The sequence below is a fragment of the Lissotriton helveticus genome, chromosome 9 (assembly GCF_964261635.1).
Source record: "Lissotriton helveticus chromosome 9, aLisHel1.1, whole genome shotgun sequence".
NCBI classification, from domain to species: domain Eukaryota; kingdom Metazoa; phylum Chordata; class Amphibia; order Caudata; family Salamandridae; genus Lissotriton; species Lissotriton helveticus.
This window is the reverse complement of record NC_136070.1, coordinates 691,100,590-691,128,494: the sequence shown is the minus strand read 5'-3', so window position 1 is coordinate 691,128,494 and position 27,905 is coordinate 691,100,590. Positions and strand designations below refer to the sequence as shown.

Below are 27,905 nucleotides of genomic sequence, written 5' to 3'. Positions count from 1 at the left end.
GGGAAGTCCTCCTCAGCGCAACCCCTGTCGTTCTTAAAGGGACCAGGCCTCTCCTGTAAGCGAGAGGCAGAGTCCGTTACGGGGCTGGATTGTACCCCGTGACACATCCCCCCCCCAGACTTTTCCCGGTCGGGGGAAAGGGGATAGCGGGAGAGGAAGTCCGCGTTCGTGTGAGCAGAACCCTTCCTATGCAGGACCTCGAAATCGAAGGGTTGGAGGGACAGGAACCACCGCAGAATGCGATCGTTGCGGCCTTTGTTCATGTGTAGCCACGTCAAAGGGGCATGGTCCGTGACCAACGTGAAATGACGACCCTCAAGATAGTACCTCAATTTCTCAATGCTCCATTTCACAGCGAGGCACTCTTTCTCGATCGTGGGGTACGCAGACTCGCGCGGAAAGAGTTTCCTGCTTAAGTACAGGATAGGTTTCTCCAAGCCATCCCCATCCAATTGAGACAAGACGGCCCCAATCCCAACACCTTACGCATCAGTTTGTAGAAGAAAGGGTTTGTCAAAGTCAGGGGTAGTCAGGACGGGGGCTGAGGATATGACGTCTTTGAGGGTTTGGAAGGCTGCAGAAACCTGAGGAGAGGGACTCCTAAAGTTCACGGAACTCGCTGTTTTCTTCAGCAGATCGGTTAAGGGTGCTGAAATGGAAGCAAAGTGGGGAATGAACCGCCGGTAATAACCGACAAGGCCGAGAAAAGCTCGGAGATCTCTTCTCGAGGCAGGAAATGGTTGTGCTCTTATAGCTTTAACTTTCTCTTCTTGGGGGTACAACTGCCCGTTGCCCAATACGTATCCAAGATACTTGACGCGGTTAAAGGCTATGCGAGATTTTTTTGAATTCACGTGTAGACCCGATTTCTCTAGCGCCAATATGATGTGGTCTAAGTGTTTGAGATGGGTCTCCCAGTCGGGACTGTGTACCACTATATCGTCCAAATAGGCAGCTGCGAATTTGGTGTAAGGAGCAAGGACGGTGTCCATGAGACGTTGGAACGTCGCTGGGGCTCCGTGCAACCCGAATGGCAACACTGTGAAGTGGAACAATCCGTCAGGCGTGATGAATGCTGTCTTTTCCTGATCTTGAGGTGACAGAGGGACCTGCCAATAGCCCTTGGTGAGGTCGATGGTGGTTATATAGTGAGCCTCACCAAGGCGCTCGATTAACTCGTCCACCCTGGGTAGGGGATACCCGTCTTGTTTGGAGACCTTATTGACAGCCCGAAAATCGATACAAAACCGGGTACTGCCATCAGGTTTTGGGACTAGGACCACTGGGGAAGACCAGTTACTGTTGGAGGGTACTATGATACCGGCTTCCAACATTTTCTCCACCTCCGTCTTGAGTAACACCCATCGGGCCTCCGGTACTCTGTATGGTTTTTGTTTGATAACTACGCCTTCCTGAGTGGGTATGTGATGTGTGGCTAACGTCGTTCTGCCAGGTTGATCAGAGAAGATGGACCGATGTCTAAGGAGGACTTCTGACAACTCCTTTTTCTGTGTCTCGGTGAGTTCAGGGTTTACTACTGCCTGTTCCAAGGTGGTTGGGGCAGTCCTGACTACGGATACAGAGGCAGGTGCCCGAGGAGGGAGTCCCAACCACTTCTTTAATATGTTGATGTGGTATATCTGCGTTCTCGTGGGGGACAGCTTCAGGGCATAAGTGGTTCTCCCTATTTTCTTTGTGACAGGAAATGGGCCCTGCCATTCCTTCTGCAGTTTGTGGGTGGAAGTAGGGAGAAGGACAAGGGCCCAGTCACCTACGGCCAATTCCCTCCACTTCTTGCCCTTATCATAAAAGGTCTTTTGTTTGGTTTGGGCTTTTTCCAGGGTGTCATAGGACAGAGTCCGTAGTTTGTGTAACCGAGTTTTTAGGTGTTGGGCATATTCCATTAGGTCTTGGGCATCCTGGGCCCCCTCCTTTTCCCAACTATCTCGGGTTATTTCCAAAAGTGTACGGGGTTTACGTCCAAACAGGAATTCAAAGGGTGATGCCCCCATGCTACTTTGGTGTTGACTCCTTAGGACGAATAAAGCCAGGGGAAGTAATTGGTCCCATTGCTTCCCATCCCCGGACAACAACTTCCTCAAGGTCGTTTTGATCAAGCCGTTATAGCGTTCCACTAGCCCATCGGTTTGAGGGTGGTAAACCGAGGTACGCAGATGTTTTACGTGTAACAGGGAACAAACTTGTTTCATCAAGCGAGAGACAAAAGGGGTCCCCTGGTCGGTTATGATGTCTTTGGGGAACCCCATCCTTGAAAATAGTTCAATCAGTTTCTGGGAGATGGCATTCGTCGTGGCTGCCCGCAAAGGAAATGCCTCGGGGTACCTGGTAGCGTAGTCTACGATAACCATGACATACTGGTAACCCCGATGGGACTTAGGAAGAGGACCAATGATGTCTACCCCTATGCGCTCGAAAGGCGTTCCTATGATAGGAAGAGGGACCAAAGGAACTCTGGGTGGCACATACGGGTTACGTTTTTGGCAAATGCGGCATTCCTGACAATATCTCTTTACCTGTGCGTATACCCCTGGCCAATAGAAATGTTGTGTAATGGAGAGGGTGGTTTTCTCTGCCCCAGAGTGACCAGCCAGAAGGTGAGCATGGGCAAAAAACATGACTTGGTCACGGAACGAAGATGGTACGATCAACTGGGGAGAGGCCTGTGCATCCGCTTTTCTGTATAGCAGCCCCTCCTTTACTATGAAACAGGGATAGCGTAACGGATCTCTCCCCGCGTTTGCCTGGGCATTCCGCCATGCCGTGGCCAAAGAAGCATCATTCAATTGGGCCGCACGAAAGTTGGTATCAGTGGCCCATGGTTCTTCCACTAGGAGACCGTTTTTGCTCATGGGGCAGGCGTGGCTATTTTGTAGGGCCTCAGACATAAGGGTGTGGAACCATGCTTCTGTTCCTAGGATGAGGGCTTCAGGCAACCGTGGGAGCACCCCTACCTCGCATCTCAACTGAGTTCTTTTCTCTGTGACGATGTTCACGCTCGCTAAGGGATATGTCCTTATGTCCCCGTGCACACACTTGATCCTAACTGAACGATTTAATATCTTAGAGGAGTCTGACAGGGTATCGGCCCTAACAACTGAGTGGCGACACCCTGAATCCAATAACGCTCTGATTCTTTTTTGATCAAGGAGAACACTTACGTAAAAGGCTGGACCGGTTTCCTGTGCATACATGATAGCACGAGGCAGGTATCCAACCTCCATAGGTTCTTCTTCTTTCTCTTTCTTTCTTCGGCAGAACCTAGCGATGTGTCCCCATTCTCCGCATTCATAGCACTGAGGAGCGGATGGAATAGGGGTTTCTGGTTTTACCGGCCGGGCTTTTATGAAGGTTTCAGGCGGGAGTTTAAATGGTTTTCTTTCTGGTTTTACCGGGAGCTTACTGATGTGGGGTTTTTCTGGTTCTCTTGCAACTGGCCGATTTTGCGCCCGCGCATAGGAATTAGCCATTTCAATGGCGTGTTCTAAGGTAAGTCCAGCATGCTGCTTAAGCCACCTTTGAGTTCCATAGGGCAGGGCTTCGATAAATTGTTCGAGGTATATTTTGTTCATCACCTCATCTAGTTTTCCTTCTTGTGGTTTAAGCCAACGGTCGGCTGCTTCCTTCAGTTTGTAGAAAAGGGTCTTCGGAACGTCATTAGGCTGCCCCCTTTCCTGTCTGAATCGTATCCTATGGCTCTCATCATCGACCCCAAGCCTATCTAGGACGATCTGTTTGACATGCCCATATGCAGCCGTCCCATCTTGGTTAGCAAGTTGATACGCTGCCTGCGCTTCCCCTGTTAACAGGGGGGCCAAGTAGAAGGGCCATCTCTCCCCTGGCCATGCGCTAGCACGGGCAGCCCGTTCAAAGTTCAGAAAAAACGCGACGGGGTCATCGCCTGCTACGTATTTCTGCAAGGGGACCACAGCCCCAGGGGGGGCGGTTGCTCTGTGTTGTCCTAGCGTGGCCATAAGCTGTGTTTGTCCTTCAGCTAGTTTGGTTAGGTGCTCGGCCTGTTGTTGGATAGCCGCAGTAAAAGTGGCCCGGTCGTTTTCCGCCTGCTCTGTGGATTGTCCGATAGCCCACTCCAGTTTGGACTGTCCCTCACTCATTTGGTTGATTAAGGCCTCCATCGTATCCGACGGACTGACTCCTATCTGGCTCGCCACTTGTCACCTTAGGGGTGTACAAGGAGTGAGTGAGCCCAGACTGAAGGGATGTTTCAATGTGGTTTATTTGATACACAAGGTCTCTGAACTTAAGGACGTAGTCTTGTCCGAAGTGTCTTTCACAAGGTCGGGACGTCTCTCCCATGGACTGGTGCAAGCTTCGTCCGGGTCTTCTCTCGCTCACAACCCCAAAACAAAGAAAGACATGTGGCTGTTAGTTCACAGCCTAATGGTGTAAAACGTCAGGGAGGGGGAGTGAGGGCAACACGCGTGCAGAAAGGAACGAATACCAACACCAACTAGAGCCTGCCGAAAATAGGTGAACGTGACGTGCTCAAGAATCCCCGTGCCCGCTCCGACCTCCCTCCTCCCGCTGCTGCCCCTTTCCTACTCGCTTAAAGGGTAACAGGTTACGCAAGCGTTCACGTACCTGTGGTAGCCACGCGTCTTCCTGCGCGTGGCTGGGCGATAAGTGGGAACGTTGGCCTCCAGGCTTCTCCAGCGTCCCGGCTCCTCCTTCGTCCCCTTGGTCAGGAAGTCGAGCGTTGGCTTCGGCGTCATCTTCCTGCTCCTTCGCGATGCCTCGACTCGTTCTCGTCTGCCGGTGACCTCCGTGGTTGGATTCTCTACGGGTCCTCGCTTCCTCCGTGCTCCGCTCCATCCACAACCCGGCGTCTTCCTGGTTCGCTCTTTCACCTCCCCAGTCGCTCTCCGATTGGCCGGACGTCATTCACGTCATAGTGGGGAAGTCCTCCTCAGCGCAACCCCTGTCGTTCTTAGGGACCAGGCCTCTCCTGTAAGCGAGAGGCAGAGTCCGTTACGGGGCTGGATTGTACCCCGTGGCACAATCATATCCCATTTATCAAAGCCTTTCGTTGTCTACAAATGGCCCAAACATTCCGAATCATACAAAGGGGTGGCCCGAGTGAACCTGCCACACCAACCCAAGGCCGCATTCGCATCACGCCACACTCTCACTGCAATCTTAGTGGGACCGGTCAATGTTCCACGGAGTCCTCCAGAGTACAACGCTCTGCTGAAGGTACCCCCTGGCAGAATAAATGTATCCATGGAGGACGCCGGGGCAGGGCCTGGTGCGTAGGTCGCATGATTAATCGCACTTAACTGGGATGCCCAGTAATAACGTCTGATGTCCGGGAGGGCTATATCGCCATCATACCACGGAAGCGTGAGTTTAGAAAGAGCAATACGGGCATGCCCGTCCCAGACCAGTTGTCTCTGTAGGCTCTCCACTTCACGAAAATAACCCGAGGCAATCGGGTCAAAGGAATTCTGAAGCGCGTACAAAAATCGAGGCAGAGACATCATTTTGAAAAGCGCCGCTCTATCGAGAGGCGACAGCGGCAACCTACGCCAGCGAGCCACATCGAGCGTGAGCCGCTGAAGGGGGGGGTAATAAATTAAGCTCGTAGCGCCTAGAGGGGTCCAAGGAAACATAAATCCCCAAGTACTTGAAACCGGTCTCCGTCACGTGAATTGGAAATCTACGCGGCAGACGCAGGATTTAGCCCAATTAATAACAAGACCGGAGTTCTTTCCGAAAGAGGTCAGAACATCAAAAAGCACATTCAGGGACTTTTTAGGGGAAGTGAGATATAGGAGGATGTCGTCCGCGTATAGCGAGACTCGATCCTCGAAATCAGGAGACCATTGGATGCCCTGCATAGAAGGTTCCCAACGGAGCCACTCCGCCAAAGGCTCAAGAGCGAGAGCAAAAAGCAAAGGGGACAGCGGACAGCCCTGCCGGGTACCCCGTCCAAGCGCAGTTTCTTGTTTTAACAGATTCATAGAGACCAGAGCACTGAAACAGCAAATCTGGTTCATGTTTTGGATTAACCACTGCATCTGTTGAAAAAATGTTGATTATACGTTTATTGATGTTTAGTAAATGGAGTAGTTCGGTTTACAACCCTTTCTCTGGAGATATGCAGCCAGTGTGGGAGACTCTCCTATTGTATTTGTTCATGATCTGAAATAAGCAAATCTGACTGAGCAACAATTGACAATCCGGAAATACCAAAGAACTTTGAAGGATTAGTTGAAAAAAGTGGTCTGAAATCTGTGCATGAGGGTGAGAGGAAGCATCTAGTCCCCGCCAATGATGAAAGCTTACCTCCTCTATGTCTGCTACATGGACTCTGTTTGATTCTCATCAGTTCCTCTGTGCAGATGGAGGCTTACAGCTTGACCAATACCGTGATGTTCATATGTATATATTGATTTCAGTGATGCGCACTTATATGGTCTGAAGATAGCATATCCTTAGGTGGTTACACACACATTTCAAAGCCTGCTAAATGTAATGAACCATTGTAATAAATGTGAGCCATCATGGGCACCTCCAGCATCTGAAATGTGCAGCCACTCCCTGTTGATGTGTAAGTGTGACTGGTCTACAAGAGTCAAAAATAGAAAGTAACTGCTAAACATAGATGGGCACATTTGACATTTCTATGCACAGTGAGTGGGCAATGTTTCTTAGATTACTCTTCTGCTCACACCAGATGGTTCCATGGTTTTTGGACCTTTGAAGCTCCAGCAGAGCACTGTCTCCACTCTCTTTTCCAAGACAATCTTGTGAAAGAGGATTAGAGGGAATTACTAACAGATTTCTACTAACTCTGCTCTGTCTAGTGAACGCTGGCTTTTCAGTATGTACGTTTGCAACCTGTGCCTCAGAAATTTATGATCAGCATGCGGGTGGGCCTGTTATTTAATTTTACTGTTCTTCCTGTTGCCATCTTCAGAGCACTGAGTTGTTAAGTTGCTGGAATGTCAAGAACAATTCAAATAGAATTAAAATGCAGGAAATGCTAGAGCACCCATTTCCCGGCAGTCACCCACCCCATAAATATCCAGTCAATCACTCAAAGGCATGAGTAAAATGATTTGTTTAAGAACTTTTTCGAACCATTGAATGCTCCTCAGTTACCCAAGTGAAAGCTTATTCTAGGGACAGTCTTGAGTATATGAGCTGTGATTCACAAAATGCTTAGAATAAAATCTTGGCTTACCTCAGCCATAGGCACCTTCATTCCTGTTAGACTGACTCGTGGGAGGAAATAGTATGCTGCACCCTGGTTTAATGAAACCCTGATCTCTGCTAGAAAACACTGAAAGGCCATAGAACGTTCTTGAAGGAAATCATATGATCCTTCTCTAAAAACGCAACACAGAACACCTATTCAGTCCAACTATAGACTGATTGATTCGGAAATCCAGGACCGAATACTTTGCAAATAAAATTAGGAGTGGGAACAACCTTGCAAAATACATTTTTAACTCATTAAACAGTATTCCGAAACCATTACTTTCATTGGACTCCACTAAAGTCTCCAATCTACATTGCGAGAAGTTAGCTGAATATTTTATTAGCAAGATAGAGGATATTTATCTGAACTTTACCTCTAATTCTACTGCAGTGAGGCCAGATGGCACTTCTAACACTGTTCCGCCCTTGCTCAATCCACTCTCCCCTTTGCGTCTGCCTGAGTTAATTATTCTATGTTGCCAAGTCAAATCGGCTCGCCTGCTGACCCACTTAAAACAGATGTGTTCCTCAAACTTCAGAACTCTCTACTCCCACCCAGTCGAGATTTGATGAATCTTTGTTTTTCATTGGCATCTGTACCTGCTCCTTGGAAGCATGCCAATGTCACCTCCCCTCCTGATAAAAAACGTATTTGCATGCTTCCAAGCCTGAAAACGTCTGCTTCATCTCTCTCCTGCATTTCCTTGTCAAGGTAATAGAGAGACTTGTCAATGCCATTCTAACTAGATTTCTAGAAGACAACTAGATTTCTGGACACCTCTCAAAATGGCTTTAGGCCGGCGCATCGCAGGGTATCTGCATTTAATACGTTGTCCCACAAAATATTGCTCCATCTCTTACAGGATTTTGGCATAGGTGCGTCTGCACTGTCCTGGTTCTCCTCTTTTTTAAATGATTTTTTATTTGAGCGATTTTTTTAAATTTTTTTTTCCTGGTCATTTCACCCCTCTTACAGTTTCCAATCGCATGCTCCTTGCCACAGTGTTCCCCAGGTCTCTTCACTGAGCCCTACCTTGTTCAATATTTATATTCAACCTTTGTCAGGTCTTGAAATCATTGGGGACTGAGCTGGGATCTTATGCAGATGACACCCAGCTTGTGCTCTCCTCTGATAATCTCAAATCAGATTTGGCCATTTTACAAGGACAATGCTTGCGGTCGCAGAGTGGATGGAGGTCAACTTTTATGACTGAATACAAGAAAAAAACAGACATTCTGATATTATGAAAAGATACCCACTCCAGAGGCCACCATTGGTGGCCTTCCTCACCTTGGGCCTCCCCCTTGACCCAAGACCGCTGTAAAAAATCTAGCTGTCTTGGTAGGCTGCACCTTGGCCGTTGAAGCACTGGCCAAATCGGTAGTAGGCATGCGTTTTGTACTCACGCGAGGCCTTAAACCTAGTCTTGGATTTTTCTACCCTTGCACTCGACGAACCATCATTCAGGCAGCCATCCTATCCCGGTTAGACTCCTGTAACATTCTTCACCTGGGAGTCAATGAGCCAGTGATCAGAAAACTCCATTTGACTTAAAGCGCTGCAGCTAGGCTGTTCTTCTGCCTCCGGCCTCCTCCACTAACAGCACTTATTCCCTGTAGATGAGTGTGTGTACTTTAACACTTCGTGTATCGCCCATAAGAATTTACATTCCCAGGGGGCCCACATTTTGTTTAATCTGCTATCCCCGCATCCACCCTTACGTCTCCAGTGTTCGACTAATCTCAATCTGGCCACTGTTCGTGTTAGGAGAGCAAGAGTTCTCTGGAACTCACTTCCCCTTTCTATTAGAAACGTCCAGAACCATTTGCACTTCAGGAAAACAATGAAGACCTGGCTTTGCAGGGTAATCTATATTTCGCAAGTTCCTGCTCTTAAACGATGAACATGAGTTTGACCTGATCCAATAGAATGACATAGAATGGACCTATAGGCTGCCACTCCAACATTCTAATGATAATGAATGTTATCTACCAAAAACAGTGCATTTATGTTTATTTTCTGTCTGCGATATGCGAAAAAACAGGCTCACTTTGTGTTTCTTTTTTGTGTGCTTCTCTACCTCTTTCTCTTCTTTTCTTCATTTTTCCATCTCTTTTCTTGTTTCTCAACTATTTTTCTTTTTCTCCCTCCTTCTCTATGTTGATCTTTCTGGTTACATACAACAATTCCTTTCAAGTGCCTTCATTCATTTTAGAGGGCTCCTCGGCACTCCTATGTGCATATGAAGCTTCTGCAATGTTTCTCTGCCTCCTTTTACAACTGTACCGATTGCCCACTTACATAGGCGCAGGATTTATTCACTGCACTTTTATTACATTCATGAGCTGTCTCCGCACTGCTTTTCTTCTTCGCTGCTACACACATGTATGAAGTTTCTTCACAGTAAATTTACATGCAGTAAGAGGATAGCTTCCAGTTTCGAGCAACTCACAATGGTGACAATCTAAGATTGTATCCGAGAAGTCCTTCTGCTCTAATTTTGCCCCCTGTTTCCCTTTGTTTCAGCTCTGGCAGACTTAAATGGTGATGGGGAGTGCAAGGTACGTCCTTATCCAAACAAAGAGGGGAGAGGATGACTTGATTATGCTTTATATTTAACTGAATTATGTGAATCTGTTATTTCTCTAAAACCAATGCCTTGGTGTAAGTCTGACTGGATTATTTAGTATCAGGTAACATTGACAAAATAATCAGGAATACTTTTACTGTATAGTGCAGAGATCATACAAAATCATGTTTTTCCCCATTCATAAGATCGAAGCTCCCACATCTGTAACAACAGCAGTCACACTCTGAAAAAGTATTAACTCTACAGTGTAATGGCCAAGGTAAAATAATCCCATGGAGGCTAAGTTATGTGCCACATTGCAGATATGTTCAATTCTAGATGGTAGGGGACCTCTGTTGTCTCTTTTGTGAGATTGTAAAAGCTCTGTAGCTTTTGAGTGATTGGTTTTTGAGTGATTGTTTTATGTTACCACATGGTGATGCTTTACACACAAAAAATGTATTTGCATATACATGAATAAAACAGCAAAATTATATTGAGGCGGAAGTGCAGATTGCAGAAGAATAAGCAGTTTGAGCTAGTATTTCCAGCTCATGTGTGAAACTTAGATTTAAACCAGGGGACATCACAGGCATAACGCACAGTTGGGGATCTGTGAATTGTGGCATGTTTTGCTCATGCAACCTGGGAGAGGAATTCTTGGAGTATGATTTGTGGTCTCTAATATTGCATTAACTAATAAGGTACCATTTACAAGTGCATTGATCCCTGAATTCTCTCCTGCAAGGACAAAATCTTGTAATTAATATTGTTGTAAATCGATGGTAGTGTAATTAAGTGCTAAACTATATAGGTTTGGTCGATCCAATTATTGGTCCGTTTTAAAGACCCAAATGATAAAATAAAAGCTTTCATCTTTAAATAGGTTAGCTGTGTAATGACAATAGATGCTGTAGGTAGACTGATTTTTATATTATCTAATGTCTGAATTTTTAGGATAGGCCATTACTCATTGACTCCTTGTGTAGTACTCTATGGTGGCTTAAAAATGCTCCTGTGGGTTTGGTCATTTGATGCTCTTGTGTTGACTTCACATAGTACTAGTATTAGCTCATCAGAGCACTCTATATAGTACCTTGTGGTAACTTAGCAATGGCCCTGTGGCGTTGGTCCTCTGTCGTTCCTAGGTCTAATCAGTGTAATACTCCCTGGTCAATGGCCGGCACTTCCATTAGGATTGATCCTCTGTCCCACCTGGCTGTACGTTCTACAGTACTCCTTGACAGCCTAACAGCATCTACGATAGGTGCTTCACGGCCTTGTCAGGTGTGCATATTGCTATATAGATGATGCAAATGGCTTAGCTGCTTGTTTGATCACCAGAAAGCAATTTTGCCCTTGGAAGGTGTACGGAAACACAGTAGAACTACCAATATAATGCGCTTGATAATCCAGGTGACAGTTCTGCTTCCCAAACTCTGAGTTTGTAAGATCTGTGTAATCCAGGGGGCCGCTCCACTCTTATGTTGTGTTAAGAATTTATTAAGGGCTCTGTCCCTGAAGTATGTTGTCACTGTCAATAAATATTATAAACTCGGCACAGCGTTCAAGCCTTGAGCCAAGGCTAATCTAGGCCTTAAGGTAAAAGAAGCCACCAGGTTTTTCTAAACTTGTGTAAATTAAACTCATTGTGCAGAGCTAAGGTTCTAGTTTCTGGTGGCAGCAACCAAGAACGCTCCTGCTCTAACTAGATTGGTACTGGATCCTATGCTAGAGCCCAATTGCCAGATGACAGTGCAGAAATTGGCTGCCAAACACTCCGGTGACTTCTGGTTCACTGACCCAATTATCTTTGTCAATGATTTAAATACAAATTGTTAACTCAAAGACAGGTAGTACAGAGATGTCAAAGCGCTTGAAATGTGACCATTCTCCATCTAGCCCTCATCGGTAAATCGTGGAGTTTCATGCTTTCATTTAATAAACGTACTTGAGGGTGCGACATAAAGGTAACTTTCAGAAGAAGCGACCCATTACCCTGATGATGTGTAATTGTGCAAAAAAAGCATAAACAGCATATCTCCAAAATTATGATCCTATCTCATATTGTTACGTCCTTATAAATATCACCGCACAATCCAGTATATTATGTTCTACAAAGCAGTGTTCCTGAGATACGTGATCAGCATTGTGACCCACAAACCCTAGAATGGTAAAGCCATACAGACTTAGCCCAAGTGGTCACAAACAGTTGCAATGTTGTAACAAGGACTAATGTTGCATAATTGGTAACTGACCTCAGCTGTAGCTACCAAACATATTTGTCATTTCACAGTTACAAGTGGCACATGGAGCTAAGGAGGCTAAAAACCCTATGGGAACAGCCTCCTCAATAACAACCATGTGTTTCAAACCTTTGGTAGGGATCTATGTGCTGCCAATCACTCTGCAGGCCGACAGGTAATTCCATATGCCGAAGGTGCGTCTGTCATGAAGCATATGGTTACCGTAGTTTGAGTGTTGCAGGGGCTTCGTTTTGTGTTTCTGCATGTGTACTAATAGGAGTTGTTTGTTTGACATGAGCCTTTGTTTTTCTGCCACCACACACATAAGATTTTAAATATTGGTTGTAATAGTGGATCAGTGTAATGAAGGAGAATAGTCCTAAAGAAGATATGGAATGTAATGTGTCTAGGTCATAGAGGTTTTATCATAATAATTGTACAGATTTGTGTTGTTGGGTGTGTAACTATATGTTTATGCACCTTAAGAAATTACCTGCGTTGATGCTATGATTTCGAATCTTTAAGAAGATTATTCGTCCTTATGACGGCTATATAGAATGAAGGCTAGCCAAAGCACTGCATTGACAGATATCTTTGTAATAGGACAGTACTAACGACCTCAGGTTGTAATAAAATTAATGAAAAGCATTTGTCACAACCCTAAAGTTCCTGTGTGGACAAAACCCTAAATGTCATAAAAAACGTATAATATCTTAAATGAATGATGTTTGTTTATTTACTTTTGTTCAGGGATGGAAGGTTCAGCAGATGGAATAGACTTTCAATATGAACATGCATTTTGCACAGATATTCTGATCGCATTAAATGCAAGAAATTAACTATGAAAGTAATAAGACAAGTCTTATTCAGATCATGATGTCCAAGATTGTTTGAGTCAAAACCCACGTTTGCCCAAGATTGAGTGAAAAACGTCTAGTTGGGCTCCACAGAAGTGATCAGTATTTTGTTTGTTTGATGTAGATTTTATTTTCAGCCTGCAGCTTTCAGGAGTACCTTCCAGTACTTTTAGATGCCCAGATACGGGTCCCGTGCTTATGGTTGCCCGTGCTTGTACTTGCGGTGCCACCAACAAACCAACCTCTACCAAGCTGAAATCGGACTGCAGATGTTTTGGTTTGCTGTTCAGTGGAGTTGCGGCGTTGAAATTCCGGTTGGGCTGTTTCTAGTGGAACAGATCCAAGACTGATTTCCACAAGGTTGTTCCCTGCGTGGAGTAGTGCATATGGTACAAAAATAAAGGACTTGAAGCAGATCGAGAGATCTTAGCAAGCATTCCAACCATCGTCTTTTGTTTTAAGGTTTCATAAAATCGGTTCATCCAAGGAAAAAATGACCGCCAACTCGGTGCTGTGAACAGGCCTAAAGCCAGCCATAGTGGCCTGCACAAGTCCTCTTTTCTCTACCAAGTCCTGCAGTTGATCCATCACTGCCTTTCTTATGAATTTGGCAGTGTAGGTTAAAATATTGAGAGGAAGGTGTTCAGGTCCTGGGAGGTCTAAAGAAACATTCTTAAGAACAGGGTTTAATGCATCCACGTTTCACTCTGCCTGAAAGTTCCGACCTACTAGGAAACTGTTAGGAACTTTGTTCAGGATTTCAGTCTTTCTGGTGCCATTTGATAAAGGATGACATCATAATAGGGCTGGCCTTTTCCTTGTTCTAGGAACTAATATACAACACTACAAATGACATCCTTTCACCTATTTTTTTTCTCATATCCATGGGACCTTAGAAGAATTAACAATTAAGCGCCTCATTTATATATTGATGGATGGCCCGTTATTCCACCAGGTCAACAGAGTAAATTACTCAATTGGCCAGGTGGAGTGACCACCCACCAGATTTATAATTGACCACCAAGATGGCATTCATTTATAAAGCATTGGCAGGGACTGCAATCACAGCGGTTCCTGTCAATGCGTTTTTCTGTTTGGTAAATGGCTTTATCAGCGGGACGGAGCCCTGTACCAAACAGGTTCCTTTTTTAATTTTCAAAAAGAAAATCCTTAAACAGGATTTTGTTTACGATAATGAAAAATATAGTGCTCCCCTCGTCATGGGAGCCCTCTCCCACGGTGAGGAAAGCATTCAGCATTTTTCACTTCCTCCTACTGCCAGGGTTTTCCTGGCGGTGACGGACTGTGAAAATTGACAGGTCATTCTACCCATCTAAATTAAGTTGGTGGAATGATAGGTCCTCCTCTGATGGCCCTTGGTCCTCAGGGACGTCAGAGGGGATTAATCCTGGCAGAGACTGAGTAGTCTCCGCTGTGATTAGCTCAAAGGTCCGCCTGGAGTTTAATTTGGTGGGTGGATTATATTTTTGGCGGTAAGGATACTCCTTCTCCGTTGTGACAGAGTATGCTTACCACCAATAACTAAATTGGTCCCTAAATCTCTCTATTTCATTCTTTATTATTGTGAAAGAATTTTATAATCAAAAAACAAATGTCATAAATTCATTAGAAATTAGGTACATCCTACACATAAAAACATTATATCCCTAACCAAGCAGACTCAACCCTCATCCTTAAATTCTAATATTAAATAGGCCTTGGAAGAGAGAATCTCTACAGTACTTGGGGCACATCTTATATCATCGTATCCACTTCACATAATAGATTTTATTTTGTCACTCTTTTCTTCTAGCCTTTTTTATTTTTAACATATATGATAAGGATATGATGATATGAGAGCGACATTTAATATAGTGCATGAATCACTCCCGGAGGAGTATCTCGGCGCTGCACTGCTTAGAGAGGGGAGTGTATTCTAAAACAACGAAGTCTTCAGCCCCTTCTTGAAGGAAGTGAAGTCTGAGCAGGAGCGGTGACTAAGGGGAAGTTTATTCCAGTGATAGGGTGTGTGTACAAAAACTATCTACTTCCCTGTCATGAGGTACGTATTCGAGGGATAGTAACGACAAATTCATAATTTCGGCTTGGTCACTTCAAGCCTTCATCTGGATGGAAGACATTTCAGCTGTATACATGTTACACCTTCTTGTGCAGCTGTTTATTTGTTATCAATTTTGATTTAATAATTTTCCCAAAGCAGGGCCAATTCGCTCCTATTCCTTATTCAGGAAGGCAATTTGTTTTTAACACAGGTACAGTTGTCCCTCTTTCCTCTAATGGGGATATACACTTCTTCATTTAATTCTCCTCCCGCGGTGCCTAGACTTTCCATCATTCCTCGGAATGATGAAAAAGATGTTATTTTTAATTTGTTTAAGGACCTAGGCTGGACAGGGACCATTTCAAGACCCTGAAGACTTGTTCATCGTGATGAACTGTAAAGTGCCATGTACAGATGGAGGGATAAATGTAGGCAAAACCTGTAACATCTGGAAATCCTAATAGATCGCATCAATTTTGTAATATTAGGCATGTGAGGTCTTCATTGTGTAGGATAGATCCAGCCTGCCTACACTTGTAATCAGCAGTGGCCCGTCCGTTCGGGTGGAGGGCTCGCACCCACTCACCTTTTTCCCAACATAAACAGTGTCTGTCAGGCTGAGCAAAATCAGCCTGACAGATAGTCTTCTTGTTCAGGACAGGCAACCAGGTGCAATACACACCCTAAATGCGCAGGTGTATTGCTGCCTGAGCTGAACTTTACCAGTCTGAAGATGTCACACATCCTGTGAGTGTGACCGCTTCAGCTTAGCAAAGCTCTTAGAGGACCTCCCCCTCATGACGAGGGGGAGCGTCATTGATAGCCTGCTAGCTGGCACTTCAGTTTTAAGCCATGAGGTGCCCAGGGTAGAGTGTCCATCACTGACACCTCGTCACAGTGTGTGGTGGGGCTAGCGACTCTCACAGGACCATCCCACTCTGTGACAAGTGAGGGATTGCAGCCTGCCCTCCAGCCAATGAGGGGAGGTGGCAGTCCCAACCCTTCTAGAACCTCTGAGGCTTCTCTCCAGGTATGTTGCAGAATGTAAGTGTTATATTCTTATTTAATGTTTGGTGCATACCATGCATTCGTGTATGTATGTATGTGTATATGTGGGTGCGTAATGCGAATGGGTGTACTTGTGCATGTGAGAGTGTGCTCCTCCGCTCACCCTTATGTTCTAATTACAAACTGCCACTGCTTGTAAGATCTGGGTACCCTGTGGGTGGTCTTGCTTGGTGAGGCTTGAGTCTATAAGATGTGTATCCTGCAGGTTAGCAGGTTTGAGACCTCAAATCCTGATGTCTGTGTAATGTAGGGTCAGCTCTGCTGTGAGAGTTCTTTACACTAGGTCTACGAAGCCCGAGGGTTAGCTTTGCTGTCGGAAGACTGAGCTTGTAACATCAGTATGGCCTGCATCAAAACTTGTCCAAGGCCCGAGACTGTGTCATCTGTATACTCTGCAGTATGGCTCTGTTGTATAATGTGTGACCGGTTAAAGAACACTGGTTTCAGTGTAGACAAATAGTCATAGACAGTATCTCTTAGAAGAGCAATGAGAGGTTATAACCATGTATTAAAAGTTTGTGGTTTTAATTACATAGATGCAGTCTCTTAAGGGTTAATCCGTAGTCGTCAATGAAGACTGGTCTAAGTTAACTGAAGAAAGAGCGGGGTTTGTTGTGCCAAATGTGACTGTTTCATATTGCACCTTATGCTTCTAACCTTTTTTTTTCTTCCCAGCTGGTAGTTGGTGATTTGGGAACCGGGTTGTCTAATATGAAGCTGAAGGTGTTCAAGGGTACCAGCCTGATGACGGAGAATGCGCTGCTCGATCTCCCCACAAGCGTAGTCTCCTTTATGATGGATCAAAATGAGCCCCGCACCCCAGCTATTGCAGTTGCTTCTGGTCCCTTTGTCTTTATCTACAAGAACCTCCGTCCTTATTTCAAGTTTACTATTCCCGTCATGGACGTGAACCCACTGGAGCAGGACTTGTGGAGCCAAGCCAAAGAGGTATAGGGTCAATATTGCGTTTGCATTTTCCTGTTGTTCTGTAGAATGATAAAGTCCCTCATCTTGTGAATATAACACAGATTATCTGGTCCCTCTTTCCATTTATCTGGTAATGTTGGGTGGTTCATGGACTTGGAGACTACTTTATATTATATCAAAAAACACCAGTGCACATCTCATTCAGTCTCTGTATTCCTTGTACCTTGAGTGCCAATATTTTCAATCTAAGGATTTATTTCTCCTTGATCCGCATAAATATTTCTTTTTTCAATCCAATGAAGCCTCGTGAATCCGGGTCTGGTAGCTCGACGAGCTACCAGACCCGGATTTCTACCAGACCCGGATTTGGATAGACTAGGCATTACGCCGTGACTAATAGATCAAACCTTTAAATTTCCTGACTACGCTAAGAACCGGAACCATAAGATTGTATCAATACCGCCTTGAAGAAGCCCCAGGCCTGCTGGCCGTTCAGGGGTGAAACACGTGTTGGCTGTTCAGTTGATGTGCCAATAAATACGCCTTGCACAAATTAATGTGAATTTTATTGGAATTATTCCAAAGAAGGAACATTTAAATCTTCAAGCCCCAGCACAACTCTTCCAGGAATATTAGTATGTTGCAACTAATAGGGAGCACGGAGACTAGAGACCTGACACATTACGTGGAATATTTTATTTCCAAACGAAGATTAATGCTAATCAAGAAGCCATACAATGTAAAATATATTTGTCAGAAACAAGTACCCCGTGATTATTTTCTGCCTCGAGGCAGCATCTAGTCAATTTCCAGCTTGTTAATTCCTGTAGGTCCCACTAATGAGGTGTTGCAATCTGTGCCAAACGAATCTAAAGGAAGCTATTAAATAATATGCTTACCTATAGTATTGTTGGAGAGCCTTTGAGGCAACTTCTTAGGAAAGGTATGAATTTCGTTTGGGTGAAGGAACACGATGTAGCTTTTGAATGTCAAAGTATTCAGTTATGGCTCTTAATAAAGAGTGCTCTGCTGCCATCTCGTGGATAAAGAGGTTTCATGCTTTTACCAAATAACTCACATTTCTGTGATGTTACCGGCAATTTATGGCTTGAAATCGTAATTCTGAAACCTTTGGGGCGCAGCGCCCCAGGCTATTCTGGAGGACGCACCAAGGAGCCGCGGCGCCCAGATTGGGAACCACCATAATGATTGTCGCCTATCTTTTTTAGCATTGGGTGATAGTCAGTGGAATTCCCTGTTCTGGAGCGTTGTGCAAGGCATGATTATGAACATCTCTAGATGTGCCTGACAAACTCCTGCTTTGTGTGTTTGTTTAATAAAAAAAAGCAAATAAGTATGCCCAGGATTGGTAGTAGGGGCGGGGGTATGACAAACAAACATTGCACCCACTCCACATTCTATTCTGTCTTGAATACTACCTCTGAACTATTGTTTGCTCTGAAGGCAGCGAGATCCCCTATAGCAGAGGTCTTCAAACTTTTTTAGGTTAAGCCCCCCCAGCTGAATTTATTTAGATGTCAGGCCCCCCCACCACTTCACAAAAAATTCCGGAACCTGGTATTCAACATAAATCGACCGTATCCGCAATCCATATCTGGCTAATAATGTTAAACACAGTAAGAGTGTTTAGTAAACTGCAGGTGTGCGAGTTTGTGCGGTGAAATGACAGAGGCTTACTACACATTCCAAAACTACATTTTTCAAGATAAAATGTGTGCAAATTGTTACGGGTTCTCCACTTAATTCTTGCAAAGCCTCCTCAAAGAAACTTCTGTGGTCAATAAAATGAGTACCATTCAAAGACCATGCTCTCCACTGAGAAGCACTGTCCAACTGCGCATGCAGCAAGTGTGCAGTGCACAGTACTGCACGCTGTCTCCGTGTGCACGAGCAGCGCAATAAAGCCATCCTTAATCTGTGCATGCACAGCACAGAAGAGGGGGGGGCTGAAGCCCCGTGGGCCCAATAGGTGTTGCGCGCCTGATATAGAGCAAGTTCCAATCAGGTGGCAGTCGGCCTCTCCGCCTCGGCCTCTCCGCCGTGGAAACATGAAAGGTGAAATGTTATGGTGGAGTGCGCGGCCCCCCTGAGATGGCGTCGCGCGCCCCACAGTTTGAATTACTCTGCCCTATAGGCAGGGATCTCACAATATACCAGGCGGTTCTCCATTGTTGATGACCTGACAGATCACTTGCCTGGGTCTAAATTCCCTCTTCAGTCTCAAGTGTGTAAGACAGCAACCATTGCTCTCAAGTTGGGCCATGTAGGGTATGAGCCGTTCCCCCATTTGCATACTGAGACTTTAATCCAGCATTTATGAAGGGAAATGCAGAACTACAAGTAATAATAACTTACTTTTTATATAGCACTCCATATCACTCTTTTGGTTTTCTTAGCACTGTAAATAATTGGTGTTACTGCTACCTAATGTAAAAGTACTTTAACTTTTGGAAAGCTGAGTTGGTTTTGCCCAGAAATAAAGGTGTAACCTGTGGATAACGAGAGATACTAGCCATGCGTTTCTTTTGGCTTACCACAATACCTCGAGAACTGAATATTTTACTCACGTCTAAGATAGAGCTCTGTTCTGTATTTATCCAAAGTGAAACCCTTAACAATATCAAATAAACCAAACTGTCTCTTCCAGCTCCCGCCAATATCGTCAATTAAATTGAGAGATGACGTTTTGTCTAATGGCTGCATTACTTACCCCACAACCTGAAGAGCTGGGGTTTAAATCCAGTTTCTGCAAATGAACAAACATTGTTTGTCTTTGTTTATCACCTTCACTGTCTTGGCTTTGTAGTGTTCATTTGTGTGATTTAATGTAGATAGTCATAATTATTTTGGTTTGTGTATGTAATGTAATATGTTATGTTTAATGTATTATGTAGGGTGTTTCTATGTCGGTTGTTTCTTAGTGGAAGGACCTATGTAAGTACATTGATGGACCAAACACCTAAAATGGAAAATAATAAAGTAAATATATTTTGCTGAAGTATTGCACCACAGCCGTATATCTTTCTTAAACACAGACACGGATGGTGTAGTTGGAAAGCTCTGCATGGTTGTACAGGAGCTGAAGTGTTGGTATGTTAATTTTCCTCATGACATTTTACCTCCTGGAAGGGGATAACGCTTGGCAGAATGAGGCCCATGATTTTGGTTGCTGTAATATATTGCTGATTGCATGTACCAAGCAAGCTAGGAGCTCAATGGTTTTTGAGTGTAGGCCTCTGGCCCTCAAGAGGATACACCTGCATACTTTCGACTGAGAGGACTTGATTGCAATGTGCTTTGAATATTGAACATTGTTGGAAGTGCATTGACAAACTCTGTGCCATGGTAGGACAGTGGGAATTGATGAAAAAGCTCTCTAAAAGAGTGCAGCAAATATCTCGGCTAATATAGCACATGAAAAATTTACAAATCAATACTTACTATAATAAAATGCTCAGAACACTGCCAAAAACAAAATGTTTAGACAGCTTCCACCCCGTGTAACACAGTTGAAGTCAAGGTCCTGCTCTCTCCAGATCTCCTTTTGCATAGCATGCCTTATGATCACTGAGTCTTGGCTCATACCATTCTTACTGCATTTGAAAAGTATTACTGCTTTTGAAACTGTTGCTTGCCTGCAACTAAGTTCCTCTTGTTTTAGAAATAAAATATACAAAACATTTGTTCTGGATTCAGTCTTTGAGTTTGTGCTATCATTTCTTGTCTGAGTGTGTACAATAAATGCTTAACACAGCCCTCTGATAAAGCTAACTGCTCGACCACACTACCACAAATTGAACTTTTAGTATGATGAACTTAAGCCTCTGGGGATCCACTGGACTCAGGAACTCAATTTCAGGTAAGTAACAGTTTCAAAAGCAGTAAGACTTTTCAAATGCAGTAAGACTCGTTTTGCAAGGCAGTAGAAAATGCTTTACAGTATTAGGAATACTTCTGTAGAATCAGATTAGAACAGAAGAACTTTGCAATAGACCTTTATGAGGGGAGGACACCTTACAACTATGAGGTTAAACCTTGGAAACCATCTCCTTGTGCGACCACTTCCCGCTCATCTGGAAGCCTCTGCAATCTTCCCCACAGAGCCAAACTTTAGCATGCTCTTCCTCACATTTCTCTCTCATTTGATCCTCACAGCCTGTTCTTTTTTTCATAGTTTCTTCCTGTGAGACTCCTACTTCTGCAAACAACAAATTGTTAGCCTTAGCCAACTGAATGTAATCGCCAACTATCCTGTTTACTCTCTCAGCTAAGGTGTTCCCTTGTAGATAACAAATGTATTTCATTTGTATTTTCAATAAAACACTTCATCTACCCTGAATAAAATGTAACTCCATTACCCAAAACTGTTTTAGGAAAATATTCCCTCGGGAAAAAATCTGTTAAAGACTCACTGACCACTGGGGTATTGAGAGTTCTAACGACCTCACCTTGAACCCCTTTGATAAACAATCTACTAAAACCAACACATGATGCATATCTCAATAAAGTCAATAACTAGTTTCACCCAGGCCTCATTAGCAACCATAAGAAACTTGGTATACTCCAAAATCTTATTGCGAACGCCTACAAGATTAACACTTCTGCACTCAGTTCAGTTCATGAAGCTTTATTCGGTACAAAAAAATTTGACCATAAAAGCACATATCGACAATACATATACAGAAAACATTAAAAGCGTTTGTAAGAAAGGTGTAAAACAGTACAGACCAATTTGCTAAAAAATCATACTTTTGCGTATACTGATAGATTTGATTAAGAACGTTGCTGTATAAAGACAAATGTCAACAGATTTCATATTAAAAATAACTCATTGCCGCATCCACTGTATATACCCCATATTTGACAAATAGAGGCTTTAAATATAGAATTCGATAATTCTGATACAGTTTACATAAAAGTAAAAAGTGCAGGGTGCTCTGTTTCGATATACCATCACACTGACACGGTCCTATGGGGTGTTGCTTGATGTTAGGCAATGCCACTAACTCATGCACAATTCCGAACCTGAGTCTGGTTAGAACAAATTTGTGAGAGGGCCTCGTTACCCGCACAAGGTAAGATGGAAAACCTTCGGTGTAAGAATATTTGTTGTAAAAGGAAACTGTTGTCATAGACCGGCTAGAAGAAGTCCTCTTGGTTGCCATGTTCTCCATGAAGATTGCTTTCATTTCTGATTTCGGTATATCCAATGCAGCTTTCGGGTTAGTCAGAACATCAAGTTTAAAGATTAGAGAGTAACAATCTACAACATATCTTATCCACGGGATCTTCCTATACATGTCTAGTGAGAGACAGTCTTCAATTATAGATCTGTTTAGGGTCTTTTCATCCTGGAGCCAGATCAAATGCCATAACATTAGTGGTCTTAAGGCTAAGAGATCACTCAAATAATTAATGTTTAGTTCCCAGTGGGTCAATACAGTAGAGGCTGAGGAGGGCAGACATAAGAGTTTTTAAAAAAAGGAGTTCTCCTCGAGCTGCAATTTGTGGGCACTACTATGGCCCCAGATGGCCGCGCCATATAATGCAATACTGGCACATCTTGCGTGGTATATTTGCAGCATATCCCTTGTTCGTCTGTCCCCAATTTTAGCTGCAAATTTGAAAATTCCATGGGCACTTTTTGCCATTTTATTACTAACATTATTAAATTCATTAGACCACCTTCTATCATGGGAAAAGGTTATTCCAAGATAACAGAAAGAGTTGACTGATTGCACCTTATTACCATCAATAAAAAAAGCAGTGTGTTTCCTATTTTTAGCCCCACATGTCATGGTATGAGTCTTATCCTTATTGATGAGTATTTTCCTGTCCCTAATAAACAGTGAGAATCTATCCATCAATTTTTGCAGTCCCAGGGGGGTCCTAGAAAGAAGCACAGCGTCATCAGCATATAATAACACCGGCAATGACACGCCTTTATGACTGGGAGCATCTGCTTGAACACCTTTTAAAATAACATCAATCTCATTGATGAATAAAATAAACAGTAACGGAGCTAAAACACAGCCTTGTCTTATGCCACGTCGTACACTAAATTTGGGGGTACATTCTCCCTTGGTTCCAAAGCGCACACAAGTTTGCAGTTTTTGGTACATCTGCACTCTAAATCCCACTTCAGTATCCATCATGGGCCAGCCACAGGTTTCACATGTTTTTTTCTTGCAGAAGTTCATCCGTAAATGCACAACATGCCCCAGCTTAGCCCTTAATCTAATAGATGGAATCCACCTGTCACCATACATCAAATATTCTCCATACACGCAGTAATGCCAAAGCACGATCTTTATGCTATACCGAAGAGTACAGGGATACCAGTCATTGTGAGTTACTCACTCTGAACAATGATTTGTACACTTAAAAACTGCATTAAGATATGAACATATACAATTCTGAACAAAACGTTTAAAGACAAGACTGCTATGAGACATATATTGCAGTGTGCAAGCACTTGTATGTATTATATTTTGGAACACATCAGTACTGACTTGGAGACTATTGGTATAGCTACTCTTCCTCCATGCTAGGCACCTCTATTAGACTTAATTTATGTTCTGTTCTGGGCTTTAAAATATTATCCACACTTGGTTTAGGTGTGCACCACCAGTCCTCTGGCTACCTATTCTTTTAATCAAAATCCTCCCTCCAAACCTAACTGTGATGAAACTTTGGCATTTTACCACAGAATGCTAGCAAGACACCTTTCCTTGGGCCACCCAGAGTTCACATAATCAACAACCATTTGTAAGTTTTGCTCCTCTTTCGTGCAGCTCTTCCATTCTTCCTTATACGCTATTTTCTTTTCCACAAACAAACACTCCAAATGGTCATACACATTGTTCTTCCTTTTTCTTGCAACCTAAGTCCAATAGCAGGCGTAACAGATAATCAGTGCTATCGTTCTTAGTCCCTGCAACATGTTGAGGCCGAACATCCTACTCTAACAACTCCATACCTAACCAAGACGTGGGCCTCTCAGAATGAACATTCTCACCACCAAGTGTGAAAACTAATGGTTTGTGTCCATCCTTAATGTGAACATTTTCCACCAATAGTATGTTTTACATTTCTGTATCACCCATGTGCAGGCTAATATCTGTTTTTCAATTTTTTAATAAGCGTTTTTCACTTGCCTGTGAGTTCGGGCTGCAAAGACAACATTTCTTTCCGCCTGCTTGTCCTTTTGCTTAAGTATCTGTCCTACACATAATCAATAGAATTAATCCACTGTAATGAATACCCGCAGATTAGGATCAACGGCTTAATAGCATACTTTTTAATTGTTCACCTGTATTGCTCTGCTCCTTTTCCCAAACAAATTTCATGATTTTCTTTTGGCAATCTTGTTAGTTTGTTCACTTCTTTTCAATGTCAGCAGTTTGACATGAAGGGTTCACATGCAGAATGATTGTCTCATTTCATTAACTATATATTGCAGAGCTGACTTGATAGCAACATTGTGATTAGGCTCCGTATAACATATACTGTAATTCAAGAAGCTGTGTACTATATTATATGCTATGTAATATTCAAATTTACAATACATCGCTTTAAAAATAACTAAATATTGCAGAGCCACGTTCCTTGACTCGTGTTCTCCCACCTTCTCAGTAAGCCTGTCAAACGTTCCTTCCATCCTAGACATACATTTTTCTGAACATCTCATGCAGCAGTAGGATGATGAGGTGGGCCAAAATGTGTTATTTCCTAGGCCGAGTTGTTTGATCCTTTTGCTTACCATAGAAAATTGATCAAACGCTGCTGCTGTATGTTTTTACTTGCTTCTGCCTATAGACCATCTACAGCTGATAGACGTTAATAGTCAAAATATGAATTCCACCATGACATTGAAGTGGCGGCACTCAGTTTGTATTTTGCACTTGTGCTTGACCTTTAGGTCATATGCCAAGTGACCCCACTGCCTGCCAAGAGACTCACTCCCAACCTAACACTGCTGACTTCATATCTGATGCACAGATCACCTAGCGTCTTAGTCATTCACTTTTTTTTTGGCACAGAGCTCTAGGGTTTTTCAATGCTCTCCCTGTGGTTTCACTGTATTGCATGATCTTGCATCTGCAGAATATCCAGACTTCTGTCTCTCTCATTACTTGTCTAGACCAGTCCCTTGCTCACACAAGAGTGGATGGTCAGAGATGATCATCTGTACTATCTTTTCTTTCACCACAATTTCCTTCTTTGCATGGTACACACCCGAGCGAAAGATCCGTACACTTTACTGCCACCACCTAACTTTAGATCATTAGATATCAACCCTTCCAAACATTTTTTCTATTGTGTTATTGAAAAGAGTCCAGCTTGGGACTAGACAAATGTTTGTAGCATCCTTCTTATCATTGCCCTTTATTTAGCGCTACTGCGTTAATATGCTCTAGTCTGCAAATGCTGAGCCTGTGCTGTTTTTCTCATCCTGCAGGATAAAATTGATCCACTGACACTGAAGGAGATGCTGGAAGGAATCCGGTAGGAGCCTGTAAATGTGATGATCAGATAATGCCTTGTAATATTGCATGTATTTTGCATCAAATTCTACTAAAGGGCCAGGCCAATGAACAGTAATGTCTGTTTCTCCGATTAGCTCACAAATGCAATGTAGATATTCACAGAAATGCCATAATTAGTTTGAAATGTTATCAAAACAGCCATTAACAATTCAGAGTTCTTTTATTTTTTGCAAAGGAGAATACAATTTGGTTGAGAGGTGCATGGATCTCTGAGTCACAAGTTTTCCGACGCACCTCAGACTGATCCTGACACCTTGATTTTACATGCTTACTTGTTGGTGGATCACTGCACCTGCAATCCATCTCAGGTTACCTGCAGCAAAATTATCTGCCCAACTCATCCTTAATACTATACATGATCTCTAAAGGTTTCACAGAAATTGTTGTTGGAACGCAATTGTCAGTGGTGACTATGTCGCTTCAAATGTGTATGTTTTTTGTCTTTCTTTCCAGAGGTAAAGCTGAAATCCCACTGTCTGTACGATCTTTACGGTGAGCATTGCTTTAGTTCTCCAATTTTCTTAATTAATATGAAGGATACAACTTAGTCTCCGATGTAGTGCCTCATATTGTATGTGACTGGTCATGGGTACCACATGACTAACATCTTGTTGCCTCAATCAATCAATCAATCAATCAATAACTGCATTTATATAGCGCACTACTCACCCGGAGGGTCTCAAGGCGCTAGGGGGGGGGGTCCGCTACTGCTCGAACAGCCAGGTCTTGAGCTGCTTCCTGAAGGCGAGGTGGTCCTGGGTCAGGCGGAGGTGGGTCGGGAGGGAGTTTCAAGTCTTGGCGGCCAGGTAGGAGAAGGACCTCACTTTTTTGGGAAGCCACAGCCTCTAAATGTGACTATCAATGAGGTTCCCCATGGCATTGGCAAGTTTCCTACACCCAGGGCACAACCATGTAGGGTATGTGTACCACCAATCTGCCTCTCTCCCCCTCCCTCCCAGAGCACTGGATACTTGTTAATTGTTGGCATAAAAACAAAATGGCTTGGAGCAACTCTTCCTGACATCAGGCTATGACCTTACCCCCAAAAGCGGCAAGACAATAGAGGTTTTTTTTGGGGTCAGTTGGCAATTATGGAACTCTAGGAACCCTGGGCATTTCTGTAACCTAGAGACCCAGACAAAGCCAGGAAGCAGGAAGTTGTAGCTTGCTACTCCCCCCCCCCCCCCCCCCCAAGAAATCCATGCACACATCAAAGTTTGGCTATTAGCACACATTTTCCTCACATTTGTGTGAGGGAAAGTACTGGAATCTGTGGGGATTGTCAAACCTCCTACCAACCAGTAGTCCCACTATTATAATGATTAAAAATCATAACCCACTTGTGTGGCTCAGCCTAGTGCCCCCGAAAGTAACAGATGAAAACTATGATCCTACAAAGTCAATATGGCCTTATGGTTCCTTATTTGGTTTGTTCCTGTCGTGGGTACTAGGCCCAGCCACACAAGTAGCGTACCATTTTTATCTGGAGAAGTATGGGAATGGCAGTCCTGGGAATTTTGTGGATCCTCACAGATTCCACAACGTTTCTTTATCTCACTCAAAACAGTGGAAACTGTCTCATAAACTTTCAGCCACTGATCCCACGGATAACAATGACAAACAACCCATTGTATTGATTTGGGTTTCTCGCTTCCAGACAAGGACTGTTCAGTTCAAGAATGTAATCTCTGCATGAATAACCCAGAGCTACAGCTTTTTGCTGGAACTGAACTTGTGTCCTTTTCTTCTTCGAGAAAATATATCTTCACAGAAAATGCTCCAACCATGTTCTTTAGAATTAGGTGGCCTGACCAAAATCTCACACATTCTATTAACTGGCTATTTAGGCATGGAACTGTGGATTCTGAATACCATCTTTCCTTGGATTTTTCACCTAGATGTAGTATGCAATAATCCAGCTGATTATACTATATTTGTTCTGAATGCAGGTAAAACCTGATAATTTTACACTCACTCTTCAGCAAGTTAGGGGTTTCCCACATCAAAGTGTTTGCAATTCAGAAAAGTTATTAATGTCCCACGTTCATGTCTCGTCTCTGACTTACCAGGAGAAAATTCCTGAGTAATTGATCAGGAAAACTTCTCTATGCCTTTCCTCCATCTCCTCTAATGCATATGACTCTTACAATAGGATATATTCTATCTACCTGGAGATTTGGAGAGGATACTCCTAGCCCTATTCTGTGTAGTCAAATTCAGTGGTTGTTCCTGTTTCTGTTCTTCCGCAGTAATCACTCGTAACTTCATCAACTTCTACATCTCATTCAGCATGCCCCTGTCAAAAATCTATAGCCTCGTTCTTGAAAATCTAGGGATTGCACAACAAAGAATGTCAAAATCAA

At 43.5% G+C, this 27,905-nt stretch overlaps 1 protein-coding gene across 2 annotated transcripts in view; it reads left to right on the top strand.

Moving 5' to 3' along the window:
- The window catches only part of BBS1 (Bardet-Biedl syndrome 1), a 541,250-nt gene that overhangs the window by 38,891 nt on the left and 474,454 nt on the right, over positions 1-27,905 (top strand). For both annotated transcript variants that reach the window (XM_078660785.1, XM_078660786.1), the window contains exons 3-6: positions 9,770-9,804; positions 16,721-16,993; positions 25,455-25,501; positions 25,996-26,034. In XM_078660785.1, the coding sequence (XP_078516911.1) occupies positions 9,770-9,804; positions 16,721-16,993; positions 25,455-25,501; positions 25,996-26,034 (394 nt within the window). The remainder of the gene's footprint in view (positions 1-9,769; positions 9,805-16,720; positions 16,994-25,454; positions 25,502-25,995; positions 26,035-27,905) is intronic.